The 27087-nt window shown below is 42.7% G+C and overlaps 1 protein-coding gene and 1 long non-coding RNA gene across 2 annotated transcripts in view; both read right to left on the bottom strand.

Annotated features, from left to right (window-relative positions):
- fa2h (fatty acid 2-hydroxylase) overlaps positions 1–27087 on the bottom strand; it is a 42518-nt gene that overhangs the window by 4074 nt on the left and 11357 nt on the right. The window contains exons 2-5 of the mRNA XM_061721159.1: positions 7756–7887; positions 2285–2427; positions 1322–1422; positions 982–1154 (exon numbers count right to left, since the gene is read on the bottom strand). Coding sequence (XP_061577143.1) covers positions 982–1154; positions 1322–1422; positions 2285–2427; positions 7756–7887 — 549 coding nt within the window. The remainder of the gene's footprint in view (positions 1–981; positions 1155–1321; positions 1423–2284; positions 2428–7755; positions 7888–27087) is intronic.
- On the bottom strand, positions 13001–13321 carry LOC133443866 (uncharacterized). Its single transcript, XR_009782696.1, has 3 exons — positions 13264–13321; positions 13138–13179; positions 13001–13052 (listed from the first exon to the last, which is right to left on the bottom strand). It is a non-coding gene; the product is annotated as an uncharacterized LOC133443866 (long non-coding RNA).

Here is a 27087-nt window from a genome sequence, read left to right as displayed (position 1 = left end):
GGAAGATCTGCGTGCATAATTATGTGCACTTAATATGTGTCATATTTATCAGATGTGATCAGTTTTACATTTTCAAACGCAAAGTGACCACTGCAAAGTCTACGCTGCCTTTGGGACTCGTGGATAACTAGTATAGCTGTTTTTATGACAGGTCTACATAAAAAAAATGTACTTCTGCTCTGCGTCAATAAAGCTAAATCAACCACGTGTATGTTACACGCCATCCCAACTCTATTATTATTTAAAAATGATCTTTCTCCTATTGGCACGACAATACTGGACCAGATCAACTTATCCCTAAACTTAACTTAACTTGTGTACCACAGGTTTTTAAAGTTGCAGTAATTAAACCGTTACTTAAAAAACCTTCTCTTGACCCAGACATCTTAGCTAATTATAGACCAATTTCCAATCTTCCATTTGTATCTAAATTTCTGGAAAAGGTATTTGAAAGTCAGTTATGTGACTATTTGTATAGAAATGATCTGTTTGAAGTCTTTCAGTCAGGGTTCAGGATGCATCATAGCGCAGAGACAGCACTGGTTTGAGTCACGAATGACCTTCTTATGGCCTCAGATAAGGGGTTAGTGTCCATACTGGTTCTACTGGACCTCAGATAAGGGATTAGTGTCCATACTGGTTCTACTGGACCTCAGATAAGGGATTAGTGTCCATACTGGTTCTACTGGACCTCAGTGCTGCTTGTAGATCAGCATTTTACTGCACAGGTTAGAGCATGTTGTTGGGATTAAAGGGACAGCTCTACGTTGGTTTAAATCATATCTATCTGACAGGTTCAAGTTTGTTCATGTACATGAAGTTTCTTCAGAACAGACAAGGGTCTGCTACGGTTATTTAAAATGTTCCTTTTACTTATATAAACTATTTTGTATCATAAAGGACAACGTGACTGGAGACACAGGTCATCTTTGAGTGAGACGCCTGCCCAGCGCTGGGCTTCTGGAGGTGGGCCGTCAGTACCTTGTGGTGCTGTCCATGCAGGAGGAAGTGCAGCATGATGAGGTAGTAGTTATGAGCTGGCGGTTTCATGTGGAAGACAAAACGGTGGATGCAGTACTCGATGAACGACCACAAGATCCAGCCCAGCATGAAGAACACCGGGAACATGTACTTGTGAATCGGGACGGAGAGATCTGGGAGCACACACACATGCACATAATGGCTCATGCTGAAAGCGCTGGAGATTCCATGCTGCATCATGTGGTTGGGGGGACAATCACAGCGTCTATGTGGAAAGATGCAAGACACTCGGGTGCTGCTACTGTACGTGCGTGTGCATTCATGCACAGGTGTGTGTTACCTGCAAAAAGTACAATCCTTGTGGTGCCCTTGGCCAGAGTGGTGTAGCAATACCAGCAGAAGTAAAAGACAACAGGAAGCCACACCACCAGAACCCAGTACCTGCAGGAAGCATCACAGTCACTGCTCCGCTCACGAGGACAGTTTTAAAATCACATTTTATTTGCATTGTAATATGTGAACTCAATAGATGGGACGGAGACAAAATAATATCCTCTAGTTTATGAGCTCCAAAAAAGACTTATGAAACCACTCACCATAAATGTTTCTTATCACATTTCCTTATATCTCATTCAGATGAATGTTTTCATTAAAAGAAAAAACTCCTCTTTCTTTTTTTTATGAATAAATGTGTTAAATCATGGCCACATGGAATTAAAAAGACAAAACAATAACAACATTTATTTTTTTCTTTTGAGTATTTAGCACTGCTTCTGCACAAAGTTGCACTTATTTATAAATGAACTTTGTTAAAGTTGCACATGCTGTATATTCTCAGTCTGTGACACAGTCCTGAGCATTTCAGGCCGTCTCTGAGCATACTTGCTTAGTTTTCACCAAAGTTTCGGTCCAGGCCTGATGGGATTTGTATGATGTCTTACGTCTCAATACACTTGGCCAATTTTCATTTTCTTGATAATTCACAATAAAAGAGAAAGGTTCAAGCTTTCAAAGTGTTGCATTTCCCATATCAGAAACTGAAAATGTGTTTATTTGTTAGTTTATTTGTTCTGTTCATTAACTTAATTGCTTACATTTTTGAGGTTAGATAACATTTTTCACTTTACCCATCTCTGTTATTTAGGAAATGCACACATTGTTACAAGAAAACTTCATGTGTGTCTAAATGTGTGTTTAATATTCTCAGTAGACCAAATATTTCAGCCTGATCCGATAAACTACCTTTTACCACACTTACATAGTCATTTTTTTCCAGATAAAAGAAAGATATTTGTTTAGTTACCAGGAAGTTTTGGTGCTGGCTTCCATGAAGGGGTTTCCAAACAGTCTGATAGGTCTGTCGACTGGCTGATGAACCCACGCATCGTATTTTTCTCCCAGATGACCCACCTGCCAAGCCAGGGGCTTCCGCCAGTCCACCAAATCCTGCAGATATACAAAAGATAAGACATTTGATAAGGAAAAAGGCACAGAAAGCAACCGTTTCAGCAAACAAGGAGGGTTTTCCTCTCCAGTAGGTGGCAGCAGAGAACTAAAGACCGTCCCAACATTCAATTCTGATCAAACCAGGAAACACACACTTCAGGCCATCTGCACTTGCACTTTTAAAGGTTTGCTTCAAACCAACTTCTTGTCGTAAAAATTATATATGGATTAATTGTCGTACTTACTTTACAAGAAAAAGCCAACACTTTTGTTCAGTTGTAAAAACGCCTCTGGAACGATGCACCATAAAGCTCTATGTTGCAACATCCATCATCAACTCAGGACATTTACAATTTACAGTTTCCAAATGCTGAATTTATTCGAGCTTCATTTAATAATCATGAATGCAGATTGTTCACATTTGGTCCAGAACTGCCAATATAAACTAATTCAACAATGTAGCTATTTCACATCGTCAGATTTGCTGTGGTCACTTCAGAGAAAGTACAGGAATTAAGAAATGGCATACAGAATTTTTTTCCCACGTTCTCTTCTTTGTTTTCCAAATTGCCATTACCCATAAACCAACTGAAACTACTGATCTGAATTTGCAGGAGTTCTTTGTTAGTAATGCATAATTTACCCACAAGCTGTGAACCTCCAGCAGAGACGAGGAACCGTCTACAGAAATGTGATAATGAGCTCCCTACTTTTGAACTACATGTCTACGTTTCTATGGTCAAACTGGTCATCTTCATATCCTGACAACGCTGATCGGACCTCACTGAACTCAAAATATGAAATGCACTTGAGACAATGAAACTATATCAGATTGTATCTCCAGCAAACACTGATATCAAAAAGAAATCCGGTTCGTAGGATCTTTGCTGCACTTCTCAAACCAGTTAAAAGTGCTTTCTATTTAATGGGGTCAAATAATGCAATTTTCTGGTTCTGCCCTTATAATTGCAATGTTGTTGACAAAACGGTTAGAACAATGTGTACATTTCCGATTACGATATCAAGTTTCAATGTAGGATAGTGTTGCATTATAACAGCTATTAGCAACTCTAGAAAAGTTTGGAGTCTGAGGAAACCAACTGCTGCTGTTCTGAAGCAAAGTATTGCACCGATCTCGGTTGATACAGGATTGCAGCTTTTCAACGGGCTGTGACATCGTTTAACACATTTTTCATTTCATAACACCCCACGTGTGTTCAGTGTGCAACAGATCTGGACTGCAGACCGGCCTGTTCAGCTCACACACTGATGTACAACTGGCAGAATGTGCTTTCTCTTGTTGAAATACACAACAAACGCCCTCAAACAGACATCCTCTGAAGGTCCACTGGATGGCACTATATTGCTTGATGTGCAAGTGAACAAATGCACCCATATGCCACCACAAATGCTGGCCTTTTTTTCATGCATCAGTTATTATTCTGAGATGGACTCCAGATTCTGACTCCATGAAACACTTTTTCAGGTCACTTCCGTCACTCTTAAAGGAGCTCCGGCCCAGAGAAGACCACGTCCTAAAGAGCTAAGTATAGTTTCTTATGAAGGTGTGAAGATTAGTGTTGGTTTTCAGCTTTGTTCCCTTGATAAAATAAATAAAAATAATTATTATGATGATAATAATATTAAAATTGGATTCTTTGTATCTTCATGATAGTGAGGTACTAAATATTCTTGCACCACTTTCACACACTTCACTTCAGTCAGAATTCTAAAGAGTTGGGTTTTCTGTATTTTCTAACCTCATTTATAAGCATTTATAATTACTTTTATTGCATCTTAAAAAAAAATGAAGACAAAACCACAGATGTAACACTGCTCCATTATGGTTCTTATTGTCTTGAGGCAGACATGCCCCATTTCCTCCTATTCACTTTGAACCCATTAAACAAGAAAAAAAGAAAAGCAAATGAAGAAGTGAGGGAAAAGCAGTTCAGAAATCAGCTGCCTTCTTGCCCGTCATCTGAGCTGATGACGGGAAACGCTTGGTCTTCTTGTTCCTCAGACTGCTGCAGAATCTGGTATCTGATGGAGATCTTCGTGGTGTGTAAAGTCAGAAGAAAATAAAGAGTGAAATCATCTTTGACACATGGTTCAGAAAAGCACAAGAGCAGTAACTTCCTAAAAATATGTGTCTTGAAACAAAATTGAAAAACTTGATTGAACGATTATCACACCAACTTAAGACTGAGGCGCTGTAGTAAAACGATGTAGAAAGTTATCATTTGCCAATTTTTTATATCGATTTACGATGAATATTATTAAGGCTGTTCAGCCTTAAATAAACTTCAAAAAGTAAATGATGATACTTGCTTTCATGAGAAAGATTAAAATGCTGGTTTCATAATTTGAAATGAACAGGTGAAAAAGGACAGAATGATGAGAGACAGAGGACATGCTTCGGATTCCTGAGTGTCAGGCAGCTCCAGCAGCAACACACACACACACACACACACACACACACACACACACACACACACACACACACACACACACACACACACACACACACACACACACACACACACACACACACACACACACACACACACACACACACACACACACACACACACACACACACACACGATCTTACTCGATTTATTAAAGGGAGCATTCGAGCCTCCATCTGCATCATTCTCAACCCACAACAAAAGGATTTGGGGTATTCTGCAAAATAAGTTTTTGTGCATTTTTTAACCCTCAAAGGATACTTTGTATACATATAAATTTAGCACAAAAAGTAGGCACATTCATGTTTGGTAGATTATTTCTTTGTTGTAACAATTCTTCTTGGCATTAAATCTTATACCGTTGGAAAGCTGTTTATTTCCCTTTTAAATGGTAACATATTTGTAAGGAACTTGCATTGGTGGAGGCAGTGTGAGGGTGTGGGGCGGCGTCTCCCTCACTGGAGAAATGAGGCTTGTTATCATTGGAGGTAATCTCAATGCAGAGAGATATCCAGATGAGATTCTGCAACCAGCGGCGATCCCACACCTCCACAGTCTGGGACTGAACTCTGTCCTCCAAGATGACAACACCCGTCCCCACAGAGCGGGTTTATCAGAGACGACCTCCAGAATCTGGGAGTGGACAGGATGGGAGGACCTGCCAGCAGTCCTGACATCAACCCCACTGGACACTTGTGACAAATGCTGGTTGAAGAATGAGATGTCGTCCCACAGCCCAGGCTGGTCCCCAGCGTGAGGGGGAGGAGCCAGGCTGCTGTGTCTGTGTTTGGTTCTTCCACACCCTACTGAGGCTCCCTTTTTGTTAAATGGATCAATTGTTAAATTGCCAATATGCGTTGTTTCTTCAAACATCTATCATCCAATCCACCAAACAAGAGTAGATTCTGCAAATCTCTCATGGGCAAAACCCACACACTCAGGTCTGCTGCTCCTCCCACAAATGCATGTTACTTACAAACATGGCACCATTTAAAACAAAATTACATTTATATTTGTGACAAACCTTTGACTTCTGCAGGTCAATTATGTCCATTAAAATTAAGGATTTTAAGGATTTATACACATTTATACTTGGTAGCCGTTTCTTTGGGTGAAATAATGACCAAATAAATAATAATGTTCATCCGTGTTTTTACAACACATCCTACTCATAACGAGCACCGAAACGCACTGAAGAGCACCAGCAGAACCGACGGTAACCAGCACCTCAGACTGCTCTAGGACCGCTTCAACACACTACAAATGCGGAAGTGCTTTTGAGACGCCCAGCACAGAGCAGTTGCAGATGCATGTGACTGTCGTGACAGAAAAACCTCGTGAGTAACAGTTGTCAAGTCGCTGAAACCCAACCGTACTGTGGGTTTTAGAGGTCAATCCCATCAACCACAGAGCAGCGCTACAGACATGCACACATGGCAGGGCAGCTACGATCTACACAGGCAGCCGAGGTGTGGTCCACGAGGAGGCTGGTCGAGGCTGTTGCATCTCATTTTATATTATTTTAAAAGATAACGTTCCTTTCTTTCAGATATTTGATCAACAAATATTATTTCAAAACCAAGTGTTATTTAACCTATTTAAAACAAAAATCTGGTTTGTGTAGTTCAGTTTGATTTTCTAAAAAAGACAGGGAATTAATTGTCCAATCACATTAGATAAAAAAAACAACATACGATTACGTCACGATGCTGATCGCGGATTCGTTGCTGATAACTGAGTTTCTGGGACGCACACGACTGCGTCCCTTTACGAATCTAATTCAAACCCATTAAAAGAGATCCTCAGGTCACGTGCTTATCAAATGTTGCAGAGCTTACACTGGATTCTGTTTGACCGACGCCCTTTACTTGTGGAAGTAAATAAAATAAAATAAAAAACATTTTGGAACCAAATAAACAACATTGAATTACTACTACTACTGTCATTTAGCAGACACTTTTATCCAAAGCGACTTACATCTGAGACACACACCATGGAGCAGTTAGGGTTAAGGCCTTGCTCAGGGGCCCAAGGTGGTTCATCTTGGTTGCCATTCTGGGGCTTGAACCTGGGACCTCCAGACCCAAGACCACCTCTGCTGCCACTAGACTACTGCCCCCCATATTACTATTGACAGCCACCCACAAACTGAAATAATACCTTGTTTTAATAATTGTTTGCATCTAACTTGTTTTTTTTTTTTTTTTTTTTCTTCTCTTGATTTGATGGCCCCCTCTACTGAACAGCTGCCACTGATACAGAGTAACAAAGACTGACTGGTTGAATCTGTCATTATCCAATTGTGCTGTGCAGGAACTGGTATGCCGCACATGGAAACACAAGTTGCACAATCACATGATGATGTAAATTAATGAATGCATGCTGCTGTGAGCATGATTGTGCGGTTTCTTCCCGAGGACGCTGGCAAAACACACTCCTGCGAGGGCACGCTTCCCACCGAGGAGCTGGGGCACTGGTTAGTTGATTAAGCGGGTATGAAATGTATTCCCTTGTTCACCGTGTGTAGTTTGCTTGTCCCACAGTGTGAGAACTCTGGAGTCCACACACACATAAACAAACACACATGGCCAGGTATGGATGAAGCAGGGTGAATACCCTGATGGCTGTTCACCTCCCTGTCATCCCTCATCGGCAGCGCACACACACACACACACACACACACACACACACACACACACACACACACACACACACACACACACACACACACACACACACACACACACACACACACACACACACACACACACACACACACACACACACACACACACACACACCCACACACACCCACACACACACACACACACACACACACACACACACACACACACACCTTGTCCAGGTCCACTGAGTTGCAGCGGCTGTACGGCGAGCTAACGTCCTCGTCTTCCACCTTATTCTTTGTCGTCCTTTCTGCCGTCTGTCCATCTGCCGGCTCACCGGTCTTCCTCCTCTCTCTCAGAGTCTAAAAGAAGAAGTAAATGAAATAACAGGTTTAACTGAAGGCAGACAAGGTCTGAGAAGACGGATGGACAATCATTGACATTATATGTACACGTACAGTATTTCCCTTTTAATATGTAGTCTCTGAATAATCAATGATGTGGTCACGATAGAAGAGCAGTGTGTTCGTGATGAGTCACACGTTCTGTTTGTCAGCTCTCGTCTATCTGCCCTTTGCTCTTCTCTCCTGAATATAGAGTTGTACTGGTTATCATGCTGGTTCCATCCAAGACTTTACATTTACAACATCCACAGCGCGGTTTCCCTTTGTACAGTCACACAAGAGCCACTGTTTCATGACCATCAGACAAGATGCAGTTTAATGTACAGACATATCTTTTGTTTAAGCACAAGTCACTGCTGTTTAATAGTTCCTGCAGCTACTTGTTAACATCCGTATGTCAGTAACAGATGCACCACAATATCCTCTCTACCAAAGCCAAGTTGGAAAGAAGAGCAGACGGGAAGTGATGACGGTGAGGGAGAACAGTGCTGTTCAGGTAGAAGATTCACTTGCTGAATAACTGATCAGAAAAGTTACCTTACTCACTCACTCACTCACTCATCTTCTCCCGCTTCATCCGTTGCCGGGTCGCGGGGGCAGCAGGCTCAGCAGGGATGCCCAGACTTCCCTGCTGAGGACACTTCCTCCAGCTCTTCCGGGGGGAGTCCGAGGCGTTCCCAGGCCAGCCGAGAGACATAGTCTCTCCAGCGTGTCCTGGGTCTTCCCCGGGGTCTCCTCCCGGTGGGACATGCCTGGAACACCTCCCTAGGGAGGCGTCCAGGAGGCATCCGGTACAGATGCCCAAGCCACCTCAGCTGACTCCTCTCAATGTGAAGGAGCAGCGGCTCGACTCCGAGCTCCTCCCGGGTGACCGAACTCCTCACCCTATCTCTAAGGGAGCGTCCAGCCACCCTGCGGAGTAAACTCATCTCGGCCGCTTGTATCCGCAACCTTGTCCTTTCGGTCACTACCCAAAGTTCATGACCATAGGTGAGGGTAGGGGCGCAGATTGACCGGTAAATCGAGAGCTTCGCCTTTCGACTCAGCTCCCTCTTCACCACGACGGTCCGGTACATCGACCGCATAACTGCGGACGCTGCACCGATCCGTCTGTCAATCTCACGCTTCATTGTTCCCTCACTCGTGAACAAGATCCCGAGATACTTGAACTCCTCCACCTGAGGCAGGACTTCTCCACCCACCCGGAGAAGGCATGCCACCCTTTTCCGATGGAGAACCATGGCCTCGGTCTTGGAGGTGCTGATTCTCATCCCTGCCGCGTTGCACTCGGCCGCAAACCGCCCCAGCACATGCTGGAGGTCCCGGTCTGACGAAGCCAACAGGACAACATCATCTGCAAAAAGCAGAGATGAAATCCTGAGGTCCCCAAACCGGATCCCCTCCGGCCCCTGGCTGCGCCTAGAAATCCTGTCCATAAAAATTATGAACAGGACCGGTGACAAAGGGCAGCCCTGCCGGAGTCCAACATGCACTGGGAACAAGTCTGACTTACTGCCGGCAATGCGAACCAGACTCCTGCTTCGATCATACAGAGACCGGACAGCCCTTAATAGAGGGCCCCGGACTCCATATTCACTCAGCACCCCCCACAGAATGGCACGAGGGACACGGTCAAATGCCTTCTCCAGATCCACAAAGCACATGTAGACTGGTTGGGCAAATTCCCATGAACCTTCGAGCACCCTGCGGAGGGTGTAGAGCTGGTCCAGTGTTCCACGACCGGGACGAAAACCGCATTGTTCCTCCTGAATCCGAGGTTCGACTATCGGCCGTAATCTCCTCTCCAGTACCCTGGAGTAGACTTTCCCGGGGAGGCTGAGAAGTGTGATCCCCCTGTAGTTGGAACACACTCTCCGGTCCCCCTTTTTAAACAGAGGGACCACCACCCCGGTTTGCCACTCCAGCGGTACTGTCCCCTTCCTCCATGCGATGTCGCAGAGGCGTGTCAACCAAGACAGCCCTACGACATCCAGAGACTTGAGGTACTCAGGGCGAATCTCATCCACCCCCGGTGCCCTGCCACCGAGGAGCTTACGAACCACCTCGGTGACCTCGGCTTGGGTGATGGATGAGCACGCCTCCGAGCCCCCACTCTCTGCTTCCTCAATGGAAGACATGTCAGTCGGGTTGAGGAGATCCTCGAAGTATTCCTTCCACCGTCCGACAATGTCCCCAGTCGAGGTCAACAGCTCCCCACCAGCACCATAAACGGTGCCGGCAGAGTACTGCTTCCCCCTTCTGAGGCGCCGAACGGTCCTCCAGAATTTCCTCGAGGCGACCGAAAGTCCTCCTCCATGGCCTCCCCGAACTCCTCCCAGACCCGAGTTTTTGCCTCCAGGACCGCCCGAGCCGCGGCTCGCTTGGCCTGCCGGTACCCATCTACTGCGTCAGGAGTCCCACCGGCCAACATAGCCCGGTAAGACTCCTTCTTCAGTCTGACGGCATCCTGTACTTCCGGTGTTCTAGGATTGCCGCCACGACAGGCACCGGAGATCTTGCGACCACAACTTCGAGCCGCCGCGTCGACAATGGAGGCAGAGAACATGGTCCACTCGGACTCGATGTCCCCCGCCTCCCCCGGGATCCGAGAGAAGCTCTCTCGGAGGTGGGAGTTGAAGATGTCCCTGACAGAGGGCTCAGCCAGACGTTCCCAACAGACCCTCACAATCCGTTTGGGTCTGCCCGGTCTGTCCAACCTCCTCTTCCGCCAGCGCATCCAACTCACCACCAGGTGGTGATCAGTTGACAGCTCAGCCCCTCTCTTCACCCGAGTGTCCAAGACATGCGGCCGAAGGCCAGATGAAACGACAACAAAGTCGATCATTGACCTCCGGCCTAGGGTGTCCTGGTGCCACGTGCACTGATGGACACCCTTATGCTTGAACATGGTGTTCGTGATGGACAAACTGTGACTAGCACAGAAGTCCAACAACAAAACACCGCTCGGGTTCAGATCGGGGAGGCCGTTCCTCCCAATCACGCCTCTCCAGGTATCACTGTCATTGCCCACGTGAGCGTCCCCCAGTAGAACAATGGAGTCCCCAGTTGGAGCACCATCAAGTACTCCTCCCAGGGACTCCAAGAAGGCCGGGTACTCCCCACTGCTGTTCGGCCCGTAGGCACAAACAACAGTGAGAGACCTTTCCCCGACCCGAAGGCGCAGGGAAGCGACCCTCTCGTTCACCGGGGTGAACTCCAACACATGGCGGCTGAGCTGGGGGGCTATAACCAAGCCCACACCAGCCCGCCGCCTCTCACCCTGGGCAACTCCAGAGTAGTGGAGGGTCCACCCCTTTCAAGGAGCTGGGTTCCAGAGCCCAAGCTATGTGTGGAGGTGAGCCCGACTATCTCTAGCCGGTATCTCTCAACCTCACGCACAAGCTCCGGCTCCTTCCCCCCCAGCGAGGTGACATTCCATGTCCCCACTGTGAGGGTTTTGGTCCAGGGATTGGGTCGCCGAGGCACCCCGCCACGACTGCTACCCAGCCCACATTGCACCGGCCTTTCATGGACCTTCCTGCGGGTGGTGGGCCTACAGGAAGGCGGGCCCACGTCGCCGTTTCGGGCTGAGCCCGGCCGGGTCCCACGGGCAAAGACCCGGCCACCAGGCGCTCGCCTACGAGCCCCAACCCCAGGCCTGGCTCCAGGGCGGGGCCCCGGTGACGCCGATCCGGGCGACGTAACGGTCCTTGTTGTATTCCACCTCATGATTGGCTTGTGAAGCCAACTAAGTTACCTTAGTTTATCATTATTACTACTTGCTGTCTTGTATAGTGTTCATTAGTGGAAAAGCACCAGATTTCATTCAATAAAGAGAACCCCTTGGAAAGTATCCCAATGTAGATCTGGAGGGCGGCCTTCTGCTATCAGGAACCGTGACTATGGAACCAACTTCCAATCTGGGTTAAGGAGGCTGACACCACCTAAGCTTTAAAACCAAACTTAAAACCTTTCTGTTTAGTAAACCTCTAGTTAGTGTTAGTAAACCTCTAGTTAGTGTTAGTAAACCTCTAGTTAGTGTTTAGTAAACCTCTAGTTAGTGTTCAGTAAACCTGTAGTTAGTGTTTAGTAAACCTCTAGTTAGTGTTTAGTAAACCTCTAGTTAGTGTCAGTAAACCTCTAGTTAGTGTCAGTAAACCGCTAGTTAGTGTTAGTAAACCTCTAGTTAGTGTCAGTAAACCTCTAGTTAGTGTTTAGTAAACCTCTAGTTAGTGTTAGTAAACCTCTAGTTAGTGATAGTAAACCTCTAGTTAGTGTTTAGTAAACCTCTAGTTAGTGTTCAGTAAACCTCTAGTTAGTGTTTAGTAAACCTCTAGTTAGTGTTAGTAAACCTCTAGTTAGTGTTTAGTAAACCTCTAGTTAGTGTTAGTAAACATCTAGTTAGTGTTAGTAAACCTCTAGTTAGTGTTTAGTAAACCTCTAGTTAGTGTTTAGTAAACCTCTAGTTAGTGTTAGTAAACCTCTAGTTAGTGTTAGTAAACATCTAGTTAGTGTTAGTAAACCTCTAGTTAGTGTTAGTAAACCTCTAGTTAATGTTTAGTAAACCTCTAGTTAGTGTTTAGTAAACCTCTAGTGAGTGTTAGTAAACCTCTAGTTAGTGTTTAGTAAACCTCTAGTTAGTGTTTAGTAAACCTCTAGTTAGTGTCAGTAAACCTCTAGTTAGTGTTTAGTAAACCTCTAGTTAGTGTTAGTAAACATCTAGTTAGTGTTAGTAAACCTCTAGTTAGTGTTAGTAAACCTCTAGTTAGTGTTTAGTAAACCTCTAGTTAGTGTTTAGTAAACCTCTAGTTAGTGTTAGTAAACCTCTAGTTAGTGTTAGTAAACATCTAGTTAGTGATAGTAAACCTCTAGTTAGTGTTCAGTGAACCTCTAGTTAGTGATAGTAAACCTCTAGTTAGTGTTCAGTAAACTTCTAGTTATTGTTAGTAAACCTCTAGTTAGTGTTAGTAAACCTCTAGTTAGTGTTAGTAAACCTCTAGTTAGTGTTTAGTAAACCTCTAGTTAGTGTTTAGTAAACCTCTAGTTAGTGTTAGTAAACCTCTAGTTAGTGTTAGTAAACATCTAGTTAGTGATAGTAAACCTCTAGTTAGTGTTCAGTGAACCTCTAGTTAGTGATAGTAAACCTCTAGTTAGTGTTCAGTAAACTTCTAGTTATTGTTAGTAAACCTCTAGTTAGTGTTAGTAAACCTCTAGTTAGTGTTAGTAAACCTCTAGTTAGTGATAGTAAACCTATAGTTAGTGATAGTAAACCTCTAGTTAGTGTTAGTAAACCTCTAGTTAGTGTTAGTAAACCTATAGTTAGTGATAGTAAACCTCTAGTTAGTGTTTGTAAACCTCTAGTTAGTGTTAGTAAACCTCTAGTTAGTGATAGTAAACCTCTAGTTAGTGATAGTAAACCTCTAGTTAGTGTTTAGTAAACCTCTAGTTAGTGTAACTCTAGTGTGTTAGGGCCAGTAGCTGCAGCTGCGGGACCAGACTAGAGCAGCTGGTCTGAAATCCTTCTGTGTGGATGTCTGGAAGATACCTGCAGACATCCGAACCTGCAACCCCCCCACCCCCCAGCCCCTTTCAGTGTCTGCTGTCTACATCTGTTTATATTGTCATCCCTGTGGTGCACCAGCTAACCATTGTGTCTGTGTCTCTCCTTTCTCTGTTCTTCATTCTCTCTGTCTGTTTTCTCTTTTCCTGCTCTGCCCAGCTGGCCTCCAGCAGGAGGGTCCCCCCTTATGAGCCTGGTCCTGGTCCAGGTCTCTTCCTCCTAAAGGGGAGTTTTTCCTTACCACTGTTTGCCTTAAGGTTTTTCTCCCACTAGGGGAGTTTTTACCTGCCATTGTTTATGTAATAATTGCTCGGGGGTTTATGTTCTGGGTCTCTGGAAAGATAGAGACAACTTCTGGACGGTGGATGGACACACCTTCTCATTCAAACAAATGGGGAAGTGTGTCCAAACTTTTGGTCTGTGCTGTACTGAAGTCTGTTAAATATTAATTGCAGGCGGGGGTGAGACACGTACACAAGGTCTCTCATGGTTTATTGCAGATATCAATGTGGCAATTTAAAACCTATAGTGGCAACATCACGCCAACCCATCATCACAGCCGGCATAAACAAAAGAGGAATACAGGCACCTTTAAAGTTTTCCTTCTTCCTGCAAGAGTGGATTCAAAGTTGGGACATTTATTTATTTGAAATTAAAGCATTTATACATCTACAGTTCTCATCAGCAACACTGGCTGAACTTGAAGGGACTCACTAGGTCCCAACTGGCTCTGATCTCATACAAATATAGACCATCAATTTACTTCCCCTGACTGGTCCTCATCTCCTAAGATGTAGCACACATGGGAGATGTCGGGTCCATCTGAGTTAACAGCTGATCACTCAAGAACAACATACACCATGTCTCTGTTTATGTGGGTCTGATTTCATTTCTGAAGTGGAGTGAAATACTTGGTAGAGTTAAATGCTCTAGCTGTGTTTCTCTTTCATACAAATTTGAGTTCATTTGTAGTTCATCATGTCTCCAGTAATTTCCTGCAGATAAGAGGGAACACGTTCGCACGGCCGTTTTTACTCATGATGTAAACTGATAGAAGAGTTAGAAAATGCAGGCTGAATCAACCACAAACCACCTGGAGGACAAAACGTAACGTGGCTTTCGTGACACAAACTGGAGACGGTGTATAAACTAATAAAGGTTTGGATGTTAAATCTGGAATAACTATTATGATTTGAGCCCTTCTGTTACTTCCTCAACAGCCTGACGGATTGGCTGTTCATCTTCATCCACTGATCACTGAGGTCTATGTCAATGTTCAAACACGCGCAAATAAAGTAGCAGTTTTCACAAAGTTAAACAAGTTCAATGGGAATACAACAAAATACATCAATCATAGTTCTTAAGTATTGTTGAGGGAAGAGGCGCTTGATATGTTAAGTTAATTTAAATATTTGAGGATTATTTTGGCCTCTATGTTATTTTCAAAGTGATGCAAAAGTGTAGATTGAATTTAAGGCTATCTGAAAGTTATACTGTCCATTGTTTTATTTTTTTTTACATAATGTTCTTGTAGTTTTATTTCTAGTAAGAGATAAAAGTGTACAATTTAGGTGGGCAATTTATTTATACAATTCATATCTAAATAAATAAATGAACACATGAACACATAAAAATGAATACATTTGTTACTGCCTGCAGGCCAAAACCCTGAACAATCACACCTTCTAACACGATCCAGGAGCAGTAAGATCTAATGTCGGGGTTGTAACCAAATACCGGTACTCACATTTTATTTTTGTTGATGGGCTCATATAAGCTCTGTCCCTGTCACATTCCTTTATTCACACACCAAATCACACATTTTCCAGTGGCGGACACATTAAACCGGCACGCCCTGTGCACCAGCAGCAGCCATGCCTTACGTGACCCTGCAGGTTGCCGTGCAACGTTTAATAAGAGTCGCCTTTACCCACTTTACACATATATGGCCTGAGGATGGTGACCCAACCCCGGCGCCATGGCCGTGAGCAGGTGTGGTGTGTTTGGGGAATGTGGCCAGTAAATATCCCCACCTGGTTTTCATCAGCCGGGGAGGCGCGGTTTACTTTTGTGTGGCAAGATGACACATTGCTAGATTTGATGTTCCTGAATCCGGTTTGGAAAGGCTCGGGAAGCCCAGCTGAGCTGCTGCAGGCGGAGAGAGTCCGTTTAAAACAAAATCGTACCATTGCAGAGCATTATCTGTATCACATGGGGCTTTTTAAAATAATAAAACTAGTCAGAGGGTAGTGTTTATGGCTGGGATTACACTGATAACGATGCCAAGTGTTACTTATTTGATCAATTTATGCAAAACCCACTCTCTTATTGCAGCTTTTCCTAAAACATGGAGGATCATTTGGCAAAGCCTCAATTCCAACAAATAATATTTAGAAAATGGTTGTTATTGTAGCACTGTTGACCCACATTAGGACAACAGCAATCCAACCTATAGGCATTTATTCTGGTCTTTCTGGAGGTGACCCTGGTTAGCTAATTATTTATGGATGGTTGGAGTAAACCAAATTGACAAAGCCAAATAAAGATGCCAGTTAGACCAGTAATACTGGAGTCACATCGGGACACAAACCAAACCATTCACTGGTGATTTAAAACTGCCCATAGGAGTATTACTCCTTCATCCTGCCTAAAGAGAGCTGGAACAGGGTCCTGCACAGCAGGTATACTTAAGGGATGTCTGTTTGTCTGCCCTACATGGTACAGCTGTGTGTGACCACTGGAAATGATTATTTATCCACTTTAACATCAGTTTTTATTCAGCAAAAATACAGCTTTACTAGACTGTTTCAATATCTGTCAAAATAAATAAAAAGTGAGATACTGAACATTCATGTTAGCAGGTGTTTAATACAAACACAGCTCACATTCTATGTGCAAACTTCCTCCTAATACTTTAGAAGTTAATATTGGATGCACACACCCCACATGTGCACCTACTTTTGTGTAACGACAGTCACACAAGAGTCATACACTGCGCAATCCAGAGATTTACTCTCCGAGGAGCTGACTGTGGGAACAAACAAATTAGAAACTGCAGGTCTCACACGGTCCTGTCACAACAGCTGACAACTGAAGTTAGTAAGCTGTAGATGATACTCACTGTGCAGATGTTAATGAACGGTCACCGTGGGACAGGGCTTTTCTTCATTCAGATTAGAGCAAAAATGAGAAATTTACAATCAGTCATCAAAGTCTCTGATGCTGTTGTTGTGTTAGCAGACTAGTTCCAGCTCTGTACCGCAGGTCAGTCATCATGAAACCTCCCTCCCCTCAAACCTGCTTCAGTCAACCCAGGTCACAACCATGACACGCTACTTTCAAGCTCTGAGGAAATAATCCTCCAAAAACACATTGTCCTTTCACATTCTTTGTCATTTGTACCCAACGAGGATTCGTTGGGTACCCTGATGATGTCATTCCAGCTATCCGCCAGTTTTTAGGTGATTTGAGTGTTTTAGTCCAGCCTAAGAAATCTTGGTGTTGTTTTTGACACAGACATGTCATGAGAACACTACTCCAAACAGCTGATGAGGAACTGTTTTTACCATTTAAGGAATATCTCTAAAGTAAGAACATAATTAGCTAAAAAATTATCTTGAGCTAATTATTCATGCTTTGGTGTCACCTTGTTTGGACGACTGCAACAGTTTGTTTTCTTGCTTAAACAAGAAAGAACTGTCTCGTCTACAGCAAGTCCAACACTCTGCAGCACGGCTGCTGTCCTGCTCTGATAGAAGGAATCACATCTTCACTGTCTCCCCGTCCCTTTTGGTTTTAACTTTAAAATACTAGTCCTGACTCTTAGAGCTCTGCATGGTCAGGCTCCCTCCCACATCCAGGACCTACTATTCCCCTACACTCCATCTCAGAGGCTGAGATCATGTGACCAGAGCCTGCTCATGGTCCCTCGTACCCGCTTTAAGACGTGAGGAGATCGCTCCTTCCAGGCCGTCCCACCGAGGCTCTGGAACGATCTCCCGCCGTAGCTACGTTCTCTAAACTTCAATCAATGCTTTTAAGAGCAAACTTAAAACCCACCTGTTTCTCCAAGCTTTTAAACATTAGTAGTGAGAGTTGTTTTATGACCAACATGTTTATTTTATGTACTTTTATTCCAGTAGCTTTTATCGGTATTGTCTTGTTTTTATTGTATTTCTACTTTTATTGTAGTGTTTTATTTGTGTTATTATTGATGTTGTTTTATTTTTTATGAAGCACCTTGTGACATTCCATTGTCTGTGAAAGGAGCAATATAAATAAACTTTACTTATTTAGTTACTTACTTACTCAGGCACACAACCAGAAAACAAGAAAGAGCCGGTGGATTATGAAAGCGCTCATTCCTGCTCATGTAAGACTAGAAAATACAAAAGCTTTGCGTGCGTTTGATCACGAATCGACTTCCAGTTTTGATAAGAGAAACATGAAGTACAAGAACATCAAATGGAAAGAAAAATGTTCATCTTGTTCAGTGAACAGATGCTCAGTCTTAAACAACATAACACATGAAGGCTCACTTGGATCTTACCCAAATTGTTCACCATCACAGAAAAAGAAAACACCACTTCCCCTTTGACTACACGCCAGGCAGAGTGGGATGACACGGCTGCTGCGGGTGGTTGGGTGGTCGGTCAGATAGCTGACAAAACTTCTTTGTTTTTAAACCCTCGTCTGCATATATATTTGTGGCAGGGTGGAGGTGCAGCCACTCAGGTGATTGGGCACAGGTGGGCCCCATCAATAATAATGTAGTCGAAACCTGAAAGCCACATTTGCATTTTAATCTAGCAACAGATCTGTGCATTTGTGTGTGTGTGAGGGTGTCTTCCCGTCATCAGCCCTCTTGACAGTCTACCATATTATACTGAATCCTAAGAGAAGAAACAAAAGGATTGTTTTTGTCAAGGAGGACTGGAAACAGCTACCGTGAGACGCGAGAGAGCTGGGAAGAGAAGACAAGACAGTGATGGGTGCAGCTTGGCGACAGTGTGGTGTGTGTGAGTGAGTGTGTAATGAATGGTGTCAGAACAGAAGGACAGACATTGTAACATAGGACAAACAGATATATACAAACAGAAAAGGACAGACAAAGAAGCGGAGTAGCCTTCCCTGTTCAATTTAGTGTGAGAGGGATGCATGTAGCCTGAGTACATTTAAATGTCTGTGTCAAACATAACCATATATCCATTTGAGTACACGTTAATTAATGCTGAAACAATGGTGCCGTCCTCGGTAAAGACAAATAAATGTGTAAGACCTAATATAGAGTACATACTCATCCTAGGTTTATCATCTATTTGTAGATGTATATTGTGTGATGTGTATTTATAGATTCATGGTTAGGACACCAGGACTGATAGCCACATTCATACATAAATGCAAAACACATACATGCTCCTGCACATGTGGTTAAATATGTTCCTGCTTCTTTATACCGACGACAGTGTATATTTCACATCAGGCAAAGTATTCAAAACTGCCTCTTTAATAGTTCCTGGTACGTCCACACAGATGCAACTGCAATTTCCTCAATCAAAGCTCATATTTGGTGTCAAAGATTATATATACAGGGAGGGAGAGAAAGAGTTATGTATGAAAATAATGAAATGGCTCCAGCTCCAGAAAAGGAATTATAGCTTGTTTGCGTTCCAAGAGAAAAAAGGTCTGCATCCACAGATTCTGTGGTTTATAGGAAAAAACCAGCATCGTTGCAACCGAACTCCACAAATCTGACTTACTTTTGGATTTTAATCAGCTGATTTTTGTGAGTTTGCAAACTAGTATGAAAAAAGCATGTGCACGAGGTGTCCGGTTCACATCCTGAACAGAACTAACCACAGCAGAGAGAAGCGCCTGTAAACTTTTGACATTCATAGTTATACAACTTCACCTCTGTACAGCATAACAGGACACTTTGTCCGAAGCACAAAGTGAGCCTGGGGTTCTGGTGAAAATAAAAACGGCCAATAAAGCTCCTCTCACCCTTTGGAAGCAGGCATGAGTGTTACGGCCCAGTGCCTTCAGCGCCATTGCGTTTCACGGTGTTTGTCAAAGACACAGAAAAGACCCAACCATCCTTATGAAAAAGCTCTTTTTAACTCCAAGTTTGTTTTTATTAGTCTTAAAGCGGTGCTTATCTTGCTGACAGATCTCAGTTCAGTTTGTTTCACCATTTCCTCTTCATCTGAGACCGGCTTCAGAAACCAGCTGCAGGCATCAGGAGGCCTAATGTTCATCATCTGTACGAAACAGAATAAGCAAAACCTTTCTCACGGATGACCTCCTTTGTTTGCTGCAAAAGTGGAGCATGAGGTGAGGTGGGACCACATATATTAATCCTTTTCATATCTGAAGCTCGATTTGAATGTGTCAGGAAAGACTGATTGGTTGTGGGTTTCCACGAGTGGTTTCTTTTTTCCACTTTCAGTGAATACTTTAATCACAAATAACCAAGGGGCACAAATACATAGATTGTGGTCACCCAGGCTGTCATGACATTTAGGTTTGGCTTGACCATGACACATTTACACCATCTTTCCAGGAAGTGATCAATTACCCAAGTTTCCATTCTTTTTTCAACTATGAATTCAAATTTGATTATTTAAAAAAACAACAACAGCAAAAGACAAGTGATATTCTTTTCAGAAAAGGACTCATTCAAGCAAAAAGAGCAAAATATGAGTAAGAGTATGAAACACAAATTAATTTACTTTAAAATTTCTGATTTAGATTGTTGCATCATATTTATTACATTTTAATGTTTCCAAGTACAAGCTTTTGTATGTTAAATAGCATCAAGTGTTTAGATAGCTGAATGCATAGTCTGATTGTTTAAAAATCATCACCTAGACAGAGAATACATTTAAAATTGGAAACACATCAAGCTAAATCATGTGTCTTATGTATGTGATGTGTTACATGTGTTGCACTTTGAATTACCTTGTGTTGAATTGTGCTATATAAATAAATTTGCCTTGCCTTGCCTTGCCTTACAACATACAAGTATTCAGCCTAGGTTAATCTAGCTCTGAGTAACTTCAAATATTGTTTAATTTGTCACTTTTTAATTATTAAATACTTGTCAAGTTGCAACACCTTTTTGTTTTTCTTACTGTGAAATCATTTTAATATACTTTATTAGAATAGATCCAATTCACAAAAGAAAGTTATCTCAGAGAGCAACCAAGAAATTAAAAACTAAAATTTGTCTTCATAATTCAATCAGACAGAATGGACAGACAGAAAATATGCTCACGGAATTGATCTTTCCAGTCGATTAAAATCCACTTGTTATAGTGGCTCTGATACCTTCATTGTATCTATACAACAGTTCCTGGGCCATTAAGAAATGTCACATGTGAATGTGTGAGCAGACGTTTAAGGATCATTACTCATGTAGGAGAGGAGAAGTTTTCTCTTTGGTACCTCAAGGATCAGTTTCAGTCACCTGCTCTGTTTTACTGTCAACTTCTAAAGCTGTTAAACTATTAATAGGTTATTTCTACAATGTTGAGTAAACACAGGAAGGAGGACGCAAAGTGCACTAATTCATCTCAGTTTTATTCTGACCTTGGACTCGGTGTACTAACGCCTCGGGCCAGACCTAAGAGAAATGGCTGACACGCTAGTGATGTTGACATTACTGTCACTGCACCTTGGTCATTGTCAAGCCCGAACAAAGCCTATTGACTGCATTCTAGTGAAAAGCTGCATTTTAATCATCATTACAAATGTCCTCGCTCCTGATCAAAGAGATCAAAAGTATGAGATTAGAAGAAATGAATTCCCTTTATACATTTTAAAACAGACAAAACTCTTGAAATGTTACTTTTTTTATGGCAACATTGAAATGAATGTGCTTGTAAGGGTTCTGATTGGTTGCAATCATAATTAAATGTCACGTCTTGGTAGAAGAACAGAAATAGAAGTAAACATGGCCTTGTTTGGGGGACAGACGAGCAGGTTGAACATAAGGCGTGCTCTGTATCAGAGGGAGGTAGTAAAAACATAAAAGAGTGAGAAACAAAAAACAAAGGAGATGGTTGGAGTGGGGTGGCGATGCATCTCGGTACCGTCCAACACTGAAACCATAGACAGCACCCGCTGGGGGAGGAGAGAGACGGTGAGGATGAGTTAAAGGGATGTGCTGGGGAGGACTTATGCTGATTTTGTAGCATGAAAGAATTAACTTGTGGTTGTGACTGAAAATGTAAGAAAACAGAATAAATAATTTTCAGCACAATGTGTTTTTTGCAATTGTGATCAAACTTAAATAAGTCTAAATAAGTCCAGAGTCTTGCTTGCCTGCAAAGATGAATGTCTCCAAAGCGGAACAAATCTGATTTATTTATTTACTTTTCGTCTTGACAGTGTGAACAGCAAAAAAACACATGGAATCAGATATTTTCTTTTCTTTTCTTTTCTTTTTTTTTTCTTTTACCTTGTCTGCACACATATTAATGGTTGATACCATGCCGGTAAAAACCTGAGGCATATATTTGTGCATTATTACTGTATTTAGTATATATACATATATATATGCATACATACGCATACACATACATACATATATACATACAAACCCAGTGATTTTATTTTTTATTTTTTGGTGGTGACATCCACTGCCAATCCAGGAAGCAGGAACACATGGAGGCACACGTCAAGCACTGGAAATCTGCAACAAAAACCACAAACGAAACACAAAACCGACGCGGAGCCGACCAAAACACGAGCAGCGATCGACCCAAATCTCGAGATCCGAACACGGTCTGAGCTAAGCTACCGCGACTGACTAACCTCAAAAACTGAACAGAGCAAGCGTGCAGGTGAACAAGCCAGTTTGTATATCTATGTGTGTGAATGTGTGTATATGTATATGTATACCTGCGTGTGTATGTACATGTCCGTGTGGCTATTTGTGTGTGTATGTGTGTATGTATTTGTATGTGTGTGTGTATATATATGTTTGTGTGGCTGTGTATGTGTGTGTGTGGCTATGTATGTGTGTGTGTGTGTGTGTGTGTGTGTGTGTGTGTGTTGTGTGTGTGTGTGTGTGTGTGTGTGTGTGTGTGTGTGTGTGTGTGTGTGTGTGTGTGTGTGTGTGTGTGTGTGTGTGTGTGTGTGTGTGTGTGTGTGTGCCACCAGCAACCCCACAGAGGGGAGAAGAGGGCGGGAGTCAACCCACCGCCAGCGAGTAAATGTAAATAAATCTTAAAACTGCATTCTGTCAAACAAAAATAAAAGTTATAACTTTATTTTTGCTCCTCTCGCACCCTCTATAACTTTCTCTTAGCACGAAATGCATTCTGGGATACTTGGCCGTCTCAAGTTTACACAAGCCTCTGCTGGATGCATCCTCGGTAAAATGGGCTGAGGGAGACCACATCCAGGTGTTTCTGCTGTACTTCTCCTGGCTTCTTAAGATGGGAACAGTACTACGGCTGCAGGTGAGGACGTTTCACAAGAATGCGTCTTGAGAAACGGTTGTGGCCTCACTTTTGCAGCCAGCCTTTATCGGAACTGCAGCGAAACCGAGTTCTATACGAGGGCCAATAACTCAGGCCGTCCTGACTTTCAATAACATTCTAACATCCCGTTACGGCATCTCTGGATGCTTAATGATTAAATAAAAGAAGAGTCACTAATGCAAATATTTAAGAACCATCATGAGAACGACAAGGCAGTTCATCCATAACATGTCAGGGTTTGACACTTCCCCCAGGTTTTGATTCTCAGTTCTATCCTTCCTGTTTCCCATCTGCCCTGATTTTCTGCACCTGTGTCTCGTTATCCCCTGTGTATATCTAGTCTTGTCTTTCCCCAGCTCCCTGTCGGTCCGTACTGTCTGCTCCCTCCATGTTCTCCTCTAGTTTATGGATCCCTGTTTTTGTTCTGCCTTGTTTGATCCTGCTCAGCAGCACTTTTGGTTTTGGTTTTTGTTAAATAAACCCTGCCTTTTGTGAACTCCTGCCTCCTGATCTCCTGCTTTTGGGTCCTCAACTAATCCACACCTTGACATAACATGAAACAACTTCTCTCTGCGTCTCCACTCTGCAGAGCTAGTGCCCCCCAAAACACAAAAACATTGCACTTCGAACTTATTTTATCTAACACTTCTAACACAATCTGAATTGTGCCATATTTCACCAACCAGCTGTGATTTTTTTCTTTTATTTCTGCGCTTCTCTTATTGCATTGTATTACTTCTCATTACATGGCAGGTGGCAGGGAGAGTGCTGGGATTAGAGGTGAAGCTGGGTTGGTTGCTGTACTCAGGATAAACTTCATTTAGACCTGATTGTGGCTTCGTTTGAAAAGCCAAGAATTTGTTCTCAAAAGATATGAAGCTATCGGGTCATTTAACACAGTATTCCCCAAAAGTTTACCTCCTTTTCTCTGACGATACCATCTAAGATGTTGTGTTTCGGTTTAACAGGAACAGATCATTTGAGTCATCTTTATTTTCTGTGCAATGATTTTACTGTAAAGCGTAGGATTTAAGGCTGCAGCGTGGCCATACTAGTACTTAAAAAAAGAAACACCGTTCATAACCTCATGAGTCTAGTTATGATAAGAGTCAAGCTGAGGTAGTTTATTGCTTCTACAAAGATAGGGCAGATTTAAAAATAATGGAGCTGGTCGCGCTTGCTGCTTGTTGTGTTAGGCTTGAATGCAGTAATCACATGACTCTTGATGTCCTGATAATACAAAATTAAGGATCATGTGTGTCAATTATAATTATCTTAAACTGCAAAATATAAGCATTAAACCTGAATAAAAAGTTTTTAAAGAAGAAAAGAAAAAAAGACAGCTTGGAGAAAACGAACAAATGAGGAACATGCTCTAGAAGAAGTAAATAGATAACGGCCTCGTCAGCACCAGGAAGAGGATCAGCTGACTGTGTTGAGGTTTCATGCACGCTCACAAACCTCTCCTCTGTCCGGTTTTGGTCCCATATCATCACACAGGGTGACATCCCAGGCGCCGGCGTGAGTCACGTTCTAGTCTCACTGCTCAGCAACATTTTTTCCTTTTTTCCATTACTGAAACACCTCACCTGGTGCAAATGTATCCAGACACACAGCAGGACACGGATACATGTGTGCGAACCCTCCCTCCTCAGGGAGGAGTGTGGCCATGCCCAAGAGTGTGTTTGACTGGGGAGCTAATAAGAAGTTAGTTATACCAAATGGATAACTTAAACTTATGGATAAGTTGCCTAACAGACAAAATACCTGAACATGATATAAATAACTCATAAGATCTGCCACAGATTGGACACCAATACCAAAGGAAATTTGATAAAAATGAACTCAAATGCACATAAAGACTGCTTAGAGCACAGCCAGCACCACAGCATCCCGTTTCTCAGCTTCATCCAATGAAATGGTGTTGAAACTCTTCTCAGCACTTAGTATTTGCCTTCTTCAAAGCAATCACTTGTAGGTTTGGCTAACAGTCTCTCTGGGTTGACTCCACTCATCTTAACATATTTGTTTTACTTGAACTGGTTACTTGTTAAACGCACTAGTGCATATCATCTCCGTGATAAATCACCCCGTCCAACTCGGCTCAACCCAAACACATTACGCTGCCCCAACACAATCGCATTAACCTGAAACAAGAAGACTGCTTATTCCACAAGGAAGGATTCTTGAAGGAACATGCTTTTAGACCCTTAAAACTTATGACCATATAATCTCCAAGCATTCTTTCACAATATATGTTTTAATTAATTTACCAGGCACAGGTAAGCAAGGTCTTGATAAAGCATGTTCGAACTTGACAAACACAGATGCACAAAACAAACTAAATGTCAAGCAGTCACTTGGGTTGTATCCTGATCTTTCAGCTCAGAGCTCAGAGCTCACAAAGTTGGATCCCCATGCAAAACTCAGTTTAAATTTTGTTATTTAAATAATCTGTTGACAAAGTCATGGTGAGTTTTGCCAGCATGACAACAATACCAAACTATTTCTGTGTGTGTTTAACACCAGGGTTTCAACCTCAGAGGAATCCATGAAACTAAAGATGAGAAGCGTAGATCAGTATCACATGTGTACCAGTTTTTTAAACGGGGGAATACAGCAGAAGAGATGAGGCTGAGCGCAGTGACGCGAGGATGTGTGAGCGTGTTTCTGTGTGTAGATAACACATCACTCATCCCCCCCAAACTCGAAGAACCAGTCCGACCTGCATGACGATGCCTTGAGATTCCGCCCGCTATCCCTCTACCTGCTGTGTGGCAGTGTGAGCATTGCAGGAACCAGAGGCTTTGTGTAAGAGCCGGTTAATGCACAAGGTCTCATGTTCCCTTACACAGTGACCTGCAAATCATATGCCATATCAACACAATGCAACTGCCCTCACAGTACTGCTGTGCTCTGTGGAGTTCCTTTTCCATGTCCCGACTCCCTAATGAATGAAAGCTGCCGTGCAGCACGATCTGACTGAAAATAAACTACAGAAATCCATCAATGTTCACAGCTAAGACTCAAGCTTAATTAAACTTTCATGCAGATTTCTGTGGGTGCTGTAAGAAAACCGTGGGATTTGCAACAATCAAGTCAAACAGATCAAATCCTCCAAATGTGACGTTGCTCTCTGCAGTAAATTCTCTCTACAGTTTAGCAGGACGACATTAAATGATGCAGAAATCCAGAGGCAAAAACAAAAAGACTTGCCAGCCCAGTTACGTGAACATTTTGATCATGAGTAACTATTGTGTTTATTTTAATTAACTGGGGACTTTGATCTGTAACCAACTTTATAAGCTAAAAAAAAGGGAAAATAATGCCAGAGCACTACTAGACACAATGAAAAACAAATAGTTAACCTTTAGTTAATGAGTAACTTCTAAGTAAGTGCTAATTAATTCAATGTTTTTCTAACAATAAACTTTTGACCTCATGAATATGATATTTAACCATAAACCGTATAAATGCATCAAAGCATCTTTGTTATGACTTTTGGACTCATGAGAAACCGAATCAGAGAAATAGTTGCAAATAGTGTGAGCAGATTTTTGGCAGAACTTTTGACTTCAGCAGAAGTCATTGGGAATGACTTATGTTGTACTCGCTACTCACTTAATAATTATCATAAAAGGAGGATGAGGTAAGCCAGGTCCTGCTCAAGGTTTCTTCCGTCCTAAAGGGGGGTTTTCCTTGCCACTGTTTGGTTTAAGGTTTTTCTCCCCCTAGGAGTTTTTACCTGCCACTGTTTATGTCATGTTTATGTAATAATTGCATGAATGTTCTGGTATCTGGAAAGATCCTAGAGACAACTTCTGTTGTAATAGACGCTATATAGATATTGCTATATAAAAATGTTGCTATTCAGTATCACTATCTATCTGGAATGCAGATCATCCACTGCTTCTGTCCCTGTGGTTGTAGTGAACAGTGGTTAATATTGCGATGCTGGCTCGTAATTAGGACGCGCTGACGTACGTGTAGCAGCAGCAAGTATTAAACTTGTTTCTGGTCTGTTCGCCACTCTATTTATCTTAGTAATTGGGAAAATCCTTATTTCTGTAAAAAGATCATTAGGAGTAAGTTGGGGAGTGGTAGTCTAGT

Source organism: Cololabis saira, chromosome 5 (assembly GCF_033807715.1).
Source record: "Cololabis saira isolate AMF1-May2022 chromosome 5, fColSai1.1, whole genome shotgun sequence".
Classification (NCBI taxonomy): Eukaryota; Metazoa; Chordata; class Actinopteri; order Beloniformes; family Belonidae; genus Cololabis; species Cololabis saira.
The sequence above is the reverse complement of the archived record's forward strand: the minus strand, read 5'-3'. Positions and strand labels throughout refer to the sequence as shown.